The sequence below is a fragment of the Brassica oleracea genome, chromosome C3 (genome assembly GCF_000695525.1).
Source record: "Brassica oleracea var. oleracea cultivar TO1000 chromosome C3, BOL, whole genome shotgun sequence".
NCBI classification, from domain to species: Eukaryota; Viridiplantae; Streptophyta; class Magnoliopsida; order Brassicales; family Brassicaceae; genus Brassica; species Brassica oleracea.
Window position 1 is genome coordinate 40,867,939 of NC_027750.1, and position 14,855 is coordinate 40,882,793.

General features: G+C 35.3%; 2 protein-coding genes across 5 annotated transcripts; one reads left to right on the forward strand and one right to left on the reverse strand.

Annotated features, from left to right (window-relative positions):
• Positions 1-2,497: 2,497 nt before the first annotated feature.
• On the forward strand, positions 2,498-3,870 carry LOC106336025 (vacuolar protein sorting-associated protein 29-like). Its single transcript, XM_013774738.1, has 3 exons — positions 2,498-2,836; positions 3,076-3,213; positions 3,394-3,870. Exons 1-3 carry the CDS (start codon positions 2,705-2,707, stop codon positions 3,694-3,696), a joined length of 573 nt encoding a protein of 190 aa, XP_013630192.1. The 5' UTR covers positions 2,498-2,704; the 3' UTR covers positions 3,697-3,870.
• Positions 3,871-4,111: 241 nt separating this feature from the next.
• Positions 4,112-8,970, reverse strand: LOC106336026 (ABC transporter A family member 8). 4 transcript variants are annotated; one of them, XM_013774739.1, is made up of 18 exons: positions 8,466-8,970; positions 8,070-8,388; positions 7,909-7,973; positions 7,683-7,827; positions 7,477-7,596; positions 7,235-7,359; positions 6,980-7,138; positions 6,731-6,893; positions 6,527-6,652; positions 6,366-6,449; positions 5,941-6,278; positions 5,665-5,865; positions 5,478-5,587; positions 5,315-5,399; positions 4,907-5,035; positions 4,710-4,815; positions 4,533-4,621; positions 4,112-4,418 (listed from the first exon to the last, which is right to left on the reverse strand). In XM_013774739.1, exons 1-18 carry the CDS (start codon positions 8,535-8,537, stop codon positions 4,140-4,142), a joined length of 2,715 nt encoding a protein of 904 aa, XP_013630193.1. In that variant the 5' UTR covers positions 8,538-8,970; the 3' UTR covers positions 4,112-4,139. The 4 variants fall into 4 exon arrangements, 2 of the variants coding, with proteins under 2 accessions (XP_013630193.1, XP_013630194.1); XR_001268793.1 differs by having other exon boundaries at positions 4,263-4,418; positions 4,533-4,640; XR_001268794.1 differs by having other exon boundaries at positions 4,368-4,460; positions 4,533-4,640.
• Positions 8,971-14,855: the final 5,885 nt, after the last annotated feature.

Below are 14,855 nucleotides of genomic sequence, written 5' to 3' on the forward strand. Positions count from 1 at the left end.
ATTCATTCATGCAACTTTCAGGTAGATTGTGATCAGTTTTAATATTCATCATTCTAGCAGCCAACGACAATTTAGAGAGACCTTCTCTACAACCACTGTAAAGTGGCTGATTCGCCGCGTTTAACATTTCATAAAACTTTTTTGCATCTATATTAGGTTCTTCATCTTCATCATGAGCTACGAATGCATCAGCTACCATATCATGAACACTATCATAATCTACCATCTCCTCCTGATGGTAAGTATGTTCATTATGCAAATGATGATCAACCGGTTCTTCCTGGAAATTGCTATTACTACTACTAGCTTCATTCTGATCATAATTATAACCTTCCCCATGTTGAAACACGATATAGTAATTTGGCGTGAAACCTCTATTTATTAAATGCTTCCAAACATTTTCACGGTTTGCCAATTTCGAATTGTTGCATTTCCGACAATGACATCTTACCACCTTCTTGGGCGAGCGGTGTCGAATCTGCTTGATGCATAAATGTCTCCAGCCCCGCAAAGTATTCTTTCGTCACTCTCCCGTTAGCATCTCTATGCATATACATCCACTTCCGCAACTCGAAAATATTCCCGGAGCCCACCATTTTTTTTTCTTTCACGTTTTTGTTTTTTGGTGTGTTTAAAATGATGTTAAAACATCCATATTTATAGGAAACTTTCGAATCTGATAGTTGTAATTTTTCTAGAAATTTACGACGAAAATTAGTTAGGTGGCCGAAAAAAGTGTTACAACTACAAAGTTGGTGGATTCAAAATTTCCTCACTAACAAAGAACACGCTAATTTTACGTCAAATTTACGAGGAAAGCGTATTTCCTCGTAAAAGCCACGTCACTTTACACCGACTTTACGACGAAACTGTTTCGTCGTCAATTTACGAGGAAATAACGCTGAATTTACTTTTCCTCGTTATTTTTCGTCGTTAAGCTTGTGTTTTCTTGTAGTGATAGGGATAGAGAACCCGTTCGGGTATGTCTGTACTTCGGGTCGGGTTCGAGTATTTTTAGTTCAGATTCGGTTATTTTGAATCAGGTTCGGATATTCAGATTTTAAAAGAAAAAAAATTAAATTTTTCATTTTTTAAGTTTATTGTATTTAAAAATATAGATTTCACTTAACTGTTTTATTTTTATTTTTTATAGATTGAATGATTAATAGGTTTGGAGATAATATTTCAAAAACAAATAAATATTAATTTGAGTATTGTTTTTAATCTTTGAATGTAACTTTTGTTAATACATGAAACAAAAAGTTTGACATGCATTTTAAATGAGTATCAAATCATTTTCTCAATAATTATATATGATCTTAAAGTATGTGTAACATCAATATGAATATTTTTTAAAAAAAATAAGAGATGTAAACTAGAAATATAAGGGTAAGTATACATATGTTCAGTTATCTTCGGATATCCATTCGGGTTCGGATATTATCCGTTCGGGTTCGGATATCCAATCTCTCCTAACTTAATACCCGTTCGGGTATTTTTCTACTCCGGTTCGGGTTTTTTGGGTCGGGTTCGGATGCGACTTCGGGTATCGGGTAAAGTGCCCACCCTAGTTTACTACTCTAAATTGTTGTTTGAGAAAGATAATATTCATAGGAGATTTGCCAAATTCTATTTTTTGGATGATGTAAACATTCTTATAAGGAAGAATGTATTATATCTCTTAGATTAAAATAACAGAAATATCTGATCGTTGGATCATAATTTTTTTCTATAAAAATGATGTTAGAGGAAAAAAAAAAGGGTTTGCTATTAATATACAGATTTCAAGAATCATTATATATTGAAAAATTCTAACTTTTCACCAACCATTTTCTTATAATCAAATACTATACTAAAACACTTTAAGTTTTGCATTAATTAAACAACTAATTTTAAGTTATAGCATGAAAAAAAAAATACAATAATTTAAGAACCCCATTAGAAAAAGAGAAAAAGACAAAAATAGCACTAAATCAAGTTTTTGTTCCCAAACTAGTATTCAAGGTCAAAAGTCACAAAAATAGCACTTAATGTTTTATCAAAAGTCACAAACTTAGGGTTTAGAGTTAAAGGGTGGGGTTTAGGATTTAGGGTTTAGGGTTTAGGATTTAGAGTTTAGGTTTTAGGGTTTAAGGTTTATAGTTTAGGGTTTAGGGTTTAGGGTTTAGGGTTTAGGGTTTAGGGTTTAGGGTTTAGGGTTTAGGGTTTAGGGTTTAGGGTTTAGGGTTTAGGGTTTAGGGTTTAGGGTTTAGGGTTTAGGGTTTAGAGTTTAGAAATGAGGTTTTGGGGATAAGATTTCAAATTTTTAAAAATAAAAAAATTAAAATTTTCAAAAGATAAAATGCTATTTTGATATTTTGGAGATTTGCACTTAGAAAAAGCTAAATGGGTTTTAAACGGGTTAGGCCGTTGTAGCATCCCTAATGTCCGGTTTAATATGGGTTGATTTGGTTGTTGAATTTCTTGTACTAATGTTAATTAACCGGTTAATGTCAAAGTTTTCGTACGACGATTAGTTTTTCCCCGGTGAGAACCAAGTGAGGCAAAAGACGAGAGGAGCGATCATCAGAGCTAGAAGAAAAGGAAAAAAGAAAGGATCTTCCATGGACAATATCTGAGAACCCAAACCCATCTGGTAATTTAAAATCCTGATCTGGGAAGCCCGATCTTCCTTTAGGGAATCTTAAACTTCGTCGAGATTTCAATGGTGTTGGTATTGGCATTGGGGGATCTTCATGTACCCCATAGAGCGGCTGATCTACCCCCAAAGTTCAAATCCATGCTTGTTCCTGGCAAGATTCAACACATCATCTGCACTGGAAACCTCTGCATCAAAGTAATCTCTTTTTTTCTTAAATAAATTAAAAAATAATAATAATATTTTGCTTCATTCTGTCTGATGTTATTGTCTCTGGGATACTTACATATGAGGAAGAAGAAAAGATGACCCTGAGAGCGAGAATAGACCCTAACTCAATCCTTATCTAGTTTATTCTGTATCTGCTTGGCTTAAGGAGTTACATTCCAATTTTGTCTTTTGTGGTTAAGCAGAGCATATTTTTTTGGCTGTTTTAGGAAATCCATGACTACTTGAAGACTATCTGCCCTGATTTGCATATAGTTCGAGGTGAGTTTGACGAAGATGCACGATACCCTGAGACTAAAACTTTGACTATTGGCCAATTCAAGCTGGGACTGTGCCACGGCCACCAGGTTCTCTTTGTTTTTGCTGCTTATTATATGAATACTCATTTGTTACCAAAGTTTGCTATAAGGATGATAACATAATCTTCCTCTTACCGACTATATTGAATTATTAATCACATAAAGTATTCGTCTCTCTACTCTTTTACCGACAATATTGCTGTAAGAGATTCTCGATTTGTTCTACAGGTGATCCCATGGGGTGATTTAGACTCACTAGCCATGCTTCAGAGACAGCTCGACGTGGACATACTTGTAACAGGACATACCCACCAGTTCACAGCCTACAAACACGAGGGAGGAGTTGTCATAAACCCGGGCTCTGCGACTGGAGCTTATAGCAGTATAAACCAAGATGTTAACCCCAGCTTTGTTCTTATGGATATCGATGGTCTTCGAGTTGTGGTCTATGTCTATGAGCTCATCGATGGCGAGGTTAAAGTCGACAAGATCGATTTTAAGAAGGCCTCCACTTCCACTTCTGCTCCTTAGCGCCTTTAACAAACTGAACCCCTTTGTATGTTTTCATCTGGAATCACTTTTGAAATTTGAAACTTTCTATAGCTTCTTTGTGAAAATAATGTTTAAATATTTGGAACTTGAACCACTGAGAACAATGTTTTGCAAGTCATTTGAAGTTTATAGACTTTTGTTTAAGGGTCGACAGATGAAAATTCTATTTGTTCAGTTAAAAGACACTCATCATATTTTGAAAATGTATTGCCTTTTTCTTTTTGATCAAGGAATTGAAGGCTCCAACCAGTTTAGGGCCTTACGCCACATACATTTTGTTTTCATCGTTTGTGTTTACATTTGAAAATAGACAAATAAAGATTTATAATATTATTAGTTCAGAACTTGTAAACAGAAGTGCAAAAAAAAAAAAAAAAAAAAAAATATATATATATATATATATATATAGAAAGAGTGCTTAATTAAGAAGTTTGAGCAACCTTTACAAACACATCTTCAAGCGTTGTGTCTGCAAGTCCCCAAGCAACCACCGGGAACATCTTCTTTGCCTTTTCCACCGCCTGAAACACCTCAGCGATCTTTGTCTCCTTCCTTGGCAGCTCAAACTTTTGAGTCCCCAAGGTTCGATATATCTTCTTTGCGTTCTTGGAGAAGCTATGCACTAGTTTCTCCACTTCTTGCTCGTGTTCTTCTGAGGTTGTCATAGTCAATACATAGGATCCTCCATATCTACCCTTCAGCTGTCATTATGTTTTTGGTTATAAATTTCTTCTCTAGATTTTCTGATGAATATTTTAATGAATATTGGTCGTTAATATAATATATAAGTAAAACATGTACTGTTTTAATTTTACCTCCTTAGGATTGCCTATGCACTGCAAACTTCCATTGACGAATATTCCAAGACGATCACATAACACTTCAGCTTCTTCCATTGAGTGTGCTGAAACATATAACCAAAGCTAATGGAGAAGATAATAAAGATATATGAGGTAGACGAACAATGGAGACAAGAAGATAGATGACTCTACTGGTGAGTATTATCGACCCTTTCCGCTTAGCACGTTTCACTACGTCCCATAAACTTTTCCTAGAGGCTGGATCAAGCCCAGTACTTGGCTCATCCATGTAAACAACCTTGAGAAATTTCCTCAAAAGACATTGTTACATCTAAGAAGTTAAATAACATATAATAGATCTTTCGATATGAAGAGAGGTTTCAAGTTACTTTAGGGTTTCCTATAAGAGAAATGGCAACGCTTAGCCGTCTCTTCATCCCTCCGCTGTATCTTCTGATCTGTTTGTCCCCATTTCCTCCATGAAAAAGGTTCACACTGCGAAGTGACTCTTCAACAGCCTAAAAAAGGGAGAACACTCTTTTTACCAAAAAAAAGGGAGAACACTCTCTCTCTTTTTTTTTAATTTCCTTTGCATATAAAACAATCTCCAATGGATCACTCTATTTTTTTTTTTAAATATAGTAATTCTATAATTGAGTTGGGTTACATTCAAATAGTAAAAAATATAGTATCATTTGAGCATTTTTACTGTAAATTTTATTTTATAGTGAAAAATAGAGTGAGTTGGAGATGTTCCAAGTCATTGACAAACCAATGAAGTGAAAACATAAACTTACTTGGGTTAAGACAGAACCTTGAAGATTCTTGAGCCTTCCATAGAAAAGTAGATGCTCCCTTCCACTCAATTTATCCCACAAGAGACTGTGGATAAATGAAATGAACTAAGAAACAATGTAGCCTCGGAAGAAAAGAAGATGCACATTATATATATAGATTTACTCGTGTTGCGGACAGACTCCAGTTGTTGTATATATCCTATCCATATCCGTTAAAATATCAAGACCTTGGACGAATGCTGAGCCAGATGATGGTTTAATGATTCCTGTCATCTACACATAACATTTGACTGAGCATGTGAGTTTTATAAGACAAAAGGATCAATAAAAAAAATATGAATCTTACAGACCATGTTGATGAAAGAGGTTTTGCCAGCTCCATTAGGACCAAGCATGCCAAAGCATTCTCCTTGAGGTAAAGCAAGAGATAATCCTCTTACCGCGAGTTTCTGAGGGTTCCCGTCCTTACCTGAGTATACCTTCTTCAGATTATTGCATAAAACCGCGCAGTTTTCAGTTGATTCAAGTAGATACTGCTCTACTTTCTCCCTCTGACACCATAATAATCTTAAGTCAGTATTTTGTCAATTAAAAAAAAAACAGATCTTGATCTTGTATCTGTTTACCTCTTGACACACATCTGGTTTCTCCATTTCGACGACAAATTTGGAAATCTGTTTGTTAGAGTAGTGATGTTGTTTCTTCTTTGAAGGGGTTTGCAGGAAGAAGAACAATGGATGTTTACTAGAGTAAGTGATTTGATCAATGTAAAACGCTGAAACAAGAAGTAGAAGCCACTCAATGAGCATGATACAAGTCACTTCTTTCATTCCATCCCCAAGATCTCTCCATCTCATTCCATTAACCCCACGGTAGTCTGCTGCAAACGCAGACTGTGATAACTCGTATAGCCCACGGTACAAAGAAAAGCCAGGGTATAACTCCATTGCAATGATCCATTCTCCTATAGAAAAATCACATGAATCAACTCATAAACCTTGCGTTTTTTTTGGACTACTAGCAAATGCTTGAGTGGGGTTTAAGAACTTACTTGGGAAGTGAGGATCTTCCAAGAAGAATTGAAAAAGAAAGATTCCTAGGAGTCCAGTTCCAAAGACATATATGTATGCTATAACTGAATGATTTCAACAATTGTGTTCATCACTTAATGAATTTCGAATCAAGATTCAAGACGAAGATGATATACTGTACCTGTAGCAGTTTTAACATCTGAAAACATTGCAGATACTAAGAAAGCTACTGATATTTGAAGATTTATGCTAATCAGGAAGAACACAAGCTGGATACTATAGTCATTAAGCCTGAAGAAGTTTAACCCTGGAGGACAAGTAAAAAGAATAATGAACATAGAAAGACACATATTAGCAAATTCGATAGAGTTTGTGGCTTAGTTACCAATGGCTGAACCGAATACCGCGAAACACAACATGTATAGAATCGACACAAGAACAAAATAGGTGTACGAAACTATCCAGTAAGGAGCATCACCAAGTCCATGCATCTTCATCATGATTCTTAACCTCTGTTGTTTCTCATAGACCAGTGTGGTTAAGATCACCTTACATGATCCAGATAAAAACTTCAATTAAAAGCCACGAGAGAAGTGTTTACGAGTGTTTCATTCAGACAATCTTGAAGACTTACAGGGAATAACAGCAGAATGACCCATGTGAAGAAGAGGGGACCGATCAGGGAGGTGATGTCTAGGGTCAATTTAGTCTCTGGTTTGGGCATTTCTTTGATATACTCAAAGAGGATCTTTGTCTGAGAACCTTTTAGGAACTCAAGATATGCATTAGATGCCTGAAAAGACAAATTCTGAACTCAAGATTGTGTAGTAAAATGATAACATCTATATATATTATTGAGATGAGCAAAGGCTTAAAGCAAAATAAGCACCAGGTTGACCAAGCGAGGGACTCGAATCAGAGCCATAGGCCGAATCACTGTATTGTTCTTGTAGGTAGAGTTGTACCAAACATTAACATTGAGTCTGCTCCCATTTGTGTTCTGAAAATCAAAAGCTACAAAATGGAAACTTAAGTCACAGAACACTTCTATCTAAAGACATATCATTGTGAGATGAGATGATGATGGTGATGATGATGATGATGATCATGATGATGATGATGATGAGAGACCTGCAGTATACTCGTTAATCTTCTCTTCTTGATTTCCTTTTCGATAACCTTTGAAAAGCTCCTTGTTCACATCGAAAGTACTATTCCGCCACAAATTTAGTCCTCTGACACAAGTTATCTCTATACTCAAAAGGCAAACAAACAAGCCATAAATACTCTGTTTTCTTGAATACATCAAGATTTCGATATAGAATTTTGGCGACTACCTTTGGGGAATGAAAGAGGTGGTTGGTGAATTAAGATTGAGAAGGAAGAGTTCGGTGAGCATTTGTGTTTGATATTGTAGATGGGGAGATCTGAGATGAAAGAAGAGTCCATATAATTGGTGTATGCAGGCAAAGATGACGACCCCTGCATACATATAGTATAAAGTTACAGAATCAAAATGAAGCGAAAAATACCAAAAAACAAATAAAAAATTCAAGAACTTACCAATACATAATTGGCTAAATCTCCACCAAACTCAGGTGAATTGCTATACATATTCCGCATTAGAGCTGGAAAACAAAAAAAAAAAAACTTATTAAACAAAAAATAGAAAGAAATTTTATAAATATTTTGTTTCGTAAAGGAGTTATTGATATGGTTGATACTTTCTCCAAGCGACTGGTTATTCCCGGTGAAGAGAAAGGTGACAGGTGAAGAAAGGCTCAGGTACAGTGTAGTCGCGGCTCGGTATTGAGGAGACGGAATTTGAAGTAATGGAGTCCACTGTGATGGGTTAGGAATGGCGCAAAACGCTGCTTGATCCGAAGTAGAATACCTTAAGCCACAAGTTTTCTCATTTAAGCACCCACATTGACCATGGTCCTCGTTGAATTGAGAGTCAAAGAGCAACTGAATAACAACGAGAAGTAGACAGAGGAAGAAAGGGATCGTGACGAGACGTACATTGCTCCATATGTTACGTTTCTGCATCAAAGAACAAACAAGGCAACATGTTACTCTGTTTAGGCTGTTTAAGTAAATCTTTGAGAAAAATTTGAAACCTGGAAGACTAAATTTTTCCTAAGTAAAGCATCGGCTTGAGTCAAGATACTTGCAGGCCTTGAATCCGTCATCACTGATAATGTATAAAGATTTGATGGAGTCGAATAATGAAATCTCGAAATATGTTTTCTTGAATGTGTATATATGACACGATGGAAGGCACAGTTGTAGTAGCTTATGGTGTTTCTTATCAGGCAATAAGAGATGACATATATTAACTGTACACGTTACTGAAGTGGCCTACAGGTATTGGACAATAGGGTTGTGTTTTCTTGTAAAATCTATTTCGTATAGGCCACGTAAGAGGCTTGCTTGCATCACTCACCTAAGAAATGTACTTTTTACCAAAACCTATATAAATATGCATATAAGAAGAAGATTTAAGCTTAATTTTTGTTGTTCATTAGCACAAGTGAATATCTCAACCATTTCGATTTAAGCTTAATTTTTTTTGTTCATTAGCACAAGTAGGCCTGAGACTTATTATCCGAGATCCGGATTCGATCTGAGATCCGCTCCGGATCCGCTCCGAAAATAGGATATCCGGGGTGCCCGGATCCGAATCCGGATAGTAAAATCTTGGATCCGTGCAAACCGAATCCGGATCCGTATATCTTAATTTTTAGGTCCGGATATCTGGATCCGGATCCGTATTTTTAAAATACATTAAATTTTTAAATTTTATTAATATTAATATTTGATATATTAATATTTATACATGAATTAATCTTATAATATTATATTTTAGTTTTTACAATATTATAAACATATATAAATATATTTATAAATATTTAATTTATGTATTATATTAAAAAAATTAGTATTTTTTGTTAAAAAAATTATTTTTAATTATTTTGACAGATCCGGATCCGGATCCGGATATCCGCGGATAATAGAATATCGAGACGGATATCCGAAATCCGGATATCCGGAAACCACGAATCCGGATCCGGATATTAAATCCACGGATCCGACGGATCCGGATCCGGATCCGGATACCCTAAATTTTCCAGATATCCGGATCCGTCCTGGGTTAAGCACAAGTGAATATCTCAACCATTTCGATTTAAGCTTATTTTTTTGGAAAGCCACAACGTTAAAAAAATCGGTTTAGGCGAAATGATTTTCTAAAAAAAAATTTTTTTTTAAGACTCTGAACAACACTCAAAAATATTACAAGGGATTCAACTCTCTCAATTCAAGTAGCTTGGATTACAACACTCTTCAAACTTCCTTATTTATATTACAAGGATTTTAATACACACCACTCATAGTTGCATAATACACACCACACAAAGTTGCCCAATATTTTGCCACATTTAGTTGACATAATATTTTGGCAACATACTTATTATGATTTGACATATTAAAATTATTATTATTTCTTATTTATATGGTATCTATGCACTAATCTCATATAAAATGTCTAAGATTTGAAAATTTAAAAGCTAGATTAATTCCAAATTTGATAGTGTATATATGAGATTCACATTGAGAAAATATGTGATCCGGCGCTGGTTTTCTTAGACGAGCCGCTTCGTTATTTTCATTATGTACCATATATATTCTGCTAATGTATATATTTATCTAAGTTCAACTTCCTTTTTGTCATACATGGATTATAGACTACATGCATGTATCCGATCACAAGGAGACACGTATGAGATATCATACATGAAACCAAGAAACTTCACGCCATTATAACGACACATTCGATGAAAGAACCGAGTTTGGAATCGCAGACATATATCCAACTTGGTCTCATGACTCTTCAAGAATTCTTCTTGATCGTAAGAAGAAAAGCTGAACTGCTATTGATGGAACAATGGTATTAGCCAAAGTGTCTCAAACACTCCAGCTGAAGTAGAGGGATCTTCACTCGCTTATGAGCCAACCATCAAAGCCCAGAGACAAGTCATCAATCCTACTACGCACACACCACTAGCCGTTAAAACTTCCAACGTCTTACTCAGTCAAAGGAGTTGTGGTGATAGCTGTACGAAGAGGCCATCGCACAGTACAAAGACGCCAGCACACGATACCTTTACCTTCAACAGATTTGGGTGTCTAGATTCTTGTGGAATCATGTGCTAATGTATGCATAGGATAAGATCAAGCCTTGGTTATAAAAAGACATGAGACTCTTTAAACATTTCTGAAGTTGTAAAAAAAAAAAATCTGAAATCCTTTCGTCTACTTCATGCTTTAGTGAGATTTACATGGTATCAGAGACTTGGTCGAATCTTTGGATCCTCTTTCCATTTCATCATTGAGAATCTCACAATGTGTTACCTCGAAGCTCTCTTCCACAAAATATCTTTTATGGAAAATGTAGCTTGAATCTTTTATCTTCAGTCAATCTCTGCTCGAGTTCATAAATGGGTCTTCTCCTCGACCATTGCCAACAGTCAGTCTGATATGATTATGTGGTGTATGAGGAAGAAAACTCGGAGTTCATCAAATGCATCCATAGAGATCATCTTTTCATAGCGTGGTTGTTTGGTTCTCTGACACTCTGTCTACGGTCTTCACTTTTCTCAAGAAGTCTGGTTCAGCCTCAGAAAGTAACACAACAGCGTTTTTGACTCGTAAGCTTGACCTTTAACGCAACCTACAAGGTATGTCGAAGAACCAAAAACTATGGCTGAGTACCTTGGTGATGTTAAGAGTATCCGTGACCAGCTAGACTCGATATGTTGTCTGGTTTAAAAACAAGAAATGATTTATGATCCTTTAAGTGGTTAAGGTAAATAATATGAGTCCATTTCTACAGTCATACATCATTCCATGGACTATACTTCTAAGATGAGTTTTGAAGATGTTGTTTTCAATCTTGTTAAATTTGATGACAAGCTACAGGTATATAACCATGCATCTGATGTTATCCACATTTGGCCTTTTATACTGGAAGAGGCTATTCCAATAGAGGCCGAGGATACTAAACGAGAAAGGAAATCTTGGGAGAGGTTCAGGAAACTCTAGTGGCTTAGGTACATACTCTACTAGTGGCCGTGGGTTTCACCAGCAGTTCAGATGCTCCAACACTGGCTCCAAACCTACCTATCATATTGATGGACGTTATGGACATTCAGCTGCTAGATACTACAACCATTTTGATCAAGAGTATCAGTCTCCAGACATTCTTCACAAAGCCTTGATCACTTTGAAGCTTTCAGATCATGAACAGTTTTCTTGTTACTAATGGTATCCGGACTATGATGCTTCTGCTCATATCACTAATGATGGTTCTCAGTTACAATCAACATAATCATATTTATGAATTGATCAAGTTATAGTCGGTAATGGTGACTTTCTATTAATCATGTCAGATCTATTTTCTATGCAGAGGAGTACGTTTCCACTTGATGATGTAATTTTTTGTCCTCCTATTACCAAATCTTTGCTATTGGTCTCCAAACACACATCAGATTAATTTACCTTTGATAATGAATCTTTGTTGGTTAAGGACATGGTGATAAAGAAGGTGATAACCCAAGATAACAAGCATCATATATAGTCTTGGTTCTTGACTTGTTCAAATTGATGGCTTTATTCCTAGATATGAGTTGCAACTGAACCTCTTATTGTGTGCACTCACTTACTGATTTCTAATTTACTACATAGCTTAATCATTACTGCTTCAGATTTATTGTGTGCCCTCGCTTCTTGTGGATTCGATTCCTACGTACTGCAACTGAACCTTTTATTTGAAAGAGTAAAAGTCACTCTTGGATAATTTGAGTGATATTCACAAATATATAAATCTTGATCTGAATTCAACCCATGATCATCCAAGTCCCATTACGAATATATGTAAGCATCGTTCCAACTTGCATCACATGATGCTCGACGATAGTCCTTATCAAGAGTTCCATGGCAATATGCCTTATCCAATAAAAGTCCCAAGTTCCAGAATCAATATACAAATCGTTACAACAACACCATCTCATCCAAGACACGTATACCCATAGATATTTCTTTTATCATAATTTACAGTAGAACCATTGAGCGATAAACAACACGTTTCTTATCTCTTAATTCATGACTCGACTTATCACCCAAAAACTGCATATCACATAAGAACCAAGCCATAGAATATGAAATATTCTGATCGCTAAAACTTTAACTAAGTGTGGCTGTCTTTGGACTAAGTTCCACATCCACAAAACCAAAGAATATAAAAAAACACTAACAACTAGCCTCTTAAACAAAACTTGGTAATCAAAACATTTATTCAAAAACCCTGCAGATTTCATAGGACGCTCATAACAGATAAGAAAAACAGAATCAAAGAGAAACTCATGGGGTTCAATGACTATATCCCAATACGTATTCATGAAAATTTAAACTTCAGACTTAAAAACACTTCAGACTTTTATTCCTGATCAGCTGCTGGCTTACCGGAGCCTTCCTTGGGATAGTATTCCCTTATCTCCCACCTTACTTGCCTGCTTGGCCAGTAGCTTCTTCTTTGGAGAAAAGAGGCTCTGCACAATCCTCTTCTTAGTAGTACCTCCCATAAATACACCCCCTGCTTTCACCAGCTTCTTCTTGGTAGCTTGGTGTCCTTTCCCTTCATAGGTTTCCATGACTTCATAATTATCATTCTCCTCTAACTGATCATCCTATTCCATATCTAAATCCGCGTCAGTAAGACCCAGTTGCACATGATCGGAGGCTTGCAGTTCCGATGTCTCAGTAGATTCAACCTCAAGAACTAACTCAGAGTCATTATCTTCAACAATATCTTACATCTTCTCTATCTTCTATCTTTCACTTTCCTTTATATCTGCCTCTTTAGGGACATCTGCCTCTTTATGGAGTGTATCTTCAGCACTCTTCAAGTCTTCCACATCAATTGCCGAGGAGTTATCTTCAAAAGTAAGGGACTTGCGAGTCTTAGAAACTGAAAGCTGGCCTTTTTCACCACTCTTTCCACTTCTAAAAGCATCGAGCATGAGCTTTTGATTCTCATCTAAATGTTGTCCTATATCTTGAGTGTTGAGATCATTTATGCCTCTTGAATCCATAGCATACCTCTTTGATGTCTTTTTAGGAAGAAGATGAATTGGCTCAAATTCCTTGAAAAATCTCCATTTTGATCTCTTATAACCAGGTTTGTTGTGATCCTCATATTTACTATTATCATAGGCAAAACCTTTGCCCTTGTAGTTCTTATTTCTTGGACCTTGTTGACCTGACCTCTGATTGTTACCATCAGCACCATACTCTCTTCCTTGTGATTCCACTGCTCCCTTGTAGCTCAATATATAAGGATCTCGATCTGACCTTGGTACTACTAGCCTGCGGTGGTCCGATTTAGTTAAATCATGTCATCACCCTCAAGGTTATAACCCTAGTATGAGCTTCTACTTGCATGTTTAATGAGCATTCATCCTCTTCATGCTTCTGCTCGTAAAATCCGCTTGGTCTCTTTTGAACCTTTGATGATACATATTGGTATCTTTTACTGTTTTATCGGTTTTATTGTTACATTTGTTTCGGGTGTTAGAACTCACAATCTGTTTTGTTATATTGCACTATGTTAGACCTCTTCAAAAAAAAATTCAATGTTAAAAAAATGAAAGCTCATTTAATATATAGTAGGATGAAACAAAAACAAGAATTTTTTCTGAAATCCGATTTAATGTCCGATTTGGCTCATTACGCCGCGGTAGTTGGCCGCCAAGTATATGTTCGCCGGCAAGCGCCCGTCTAAACCGATTTTTTGAACATGAGATATAACTGACACCTAGTTTTACCCAATTAAACTATTGTCGAGGTATAACTTGGTAAAGCTAGAGGTAAAAATCATTCCCAAAAATCTACTTGGGGGGGTTATTGGAACATGAATTTCTGTGGAATTTGATGATTTTAATAGTTGAGAGGATTTTACAAGTTAACTAGATTTAACAAATTTTATCAAATACTTTTACACAGATTTTCATTACTTGTGTATAGAATTCTATTGACTGTTATTAACTTTTAAAGTAAGAAATTAATGGTGGTAGAAAAAAAAGGAAAGAAAATCATTTCAATTAAGGCAATTCTTAAACAACTTTTAAAAAAGGTTTTGTCACAAAAAAAATTTCAAGAAATAAAATGACCAAAAAATTTAATTTCTACTTCTTACTTTATAGATATATAAATAATAAAAAATAAAAAATATTTTTTATATAATTTCGAAATATATATTTTAAATTTGAATTTTTGTAAAAAAAATTTGAATTATTATTTTGAATTTTTTTTAAAAAAAATTTGAAAGTGCTTTTTAAAACTATTTTTACAATTCTTATGTTAATTTTCTTAAATTTTTTTCTATTTTTTTAAGTTGTGAGTTGTATTATGTTAAAGTTGTGATTTGTATATTATTTCATTCTTCAATTTGA

Coding starts and splice junctions, on each gene's coding strand:
- LOC106336026 (XM_013774739.1), bottom strand. CDS start 8,537: ATGACGGATTCAAGGCCTGCAAGTATCTTGACTCAAGCCGATGCTTTA. Junction 8,389..8,465: donor GGAAAAATTTAGTCTTCCAG/GTTTCAAATTTT, acceptor TCTTTGATGCAG/AAACGTAACATATGGAGCAA. Junction 5,400..5,477: donor GGAGTCTGTCCGCAACACGA/GTAAATCTATAT, acceptor ATTTATCCACAG/TCTCTTGTGGGATAAATTGA.
- LOC106336025 (XM_013774738.1), top strand. CDS start 2,705: ATGGTGTTGGTATTGGCATTGGGGGATCTTCATGTACCCCATAGAGCG. Junction 2,837..3,075: donor CTGGAAACCTCTGCATCAAA/GTAATCTCTTTT, acceptor TGGCTGTTTTAG/GAAATCCATGACTACTTGAA. Junction 3,214..3,393: donor GACTGTGCCACGGCCACCAG/GTTCTCTTTGTT, acceptor TTTGTTCTACAG/GTGATCCCATGGGGTGATTT.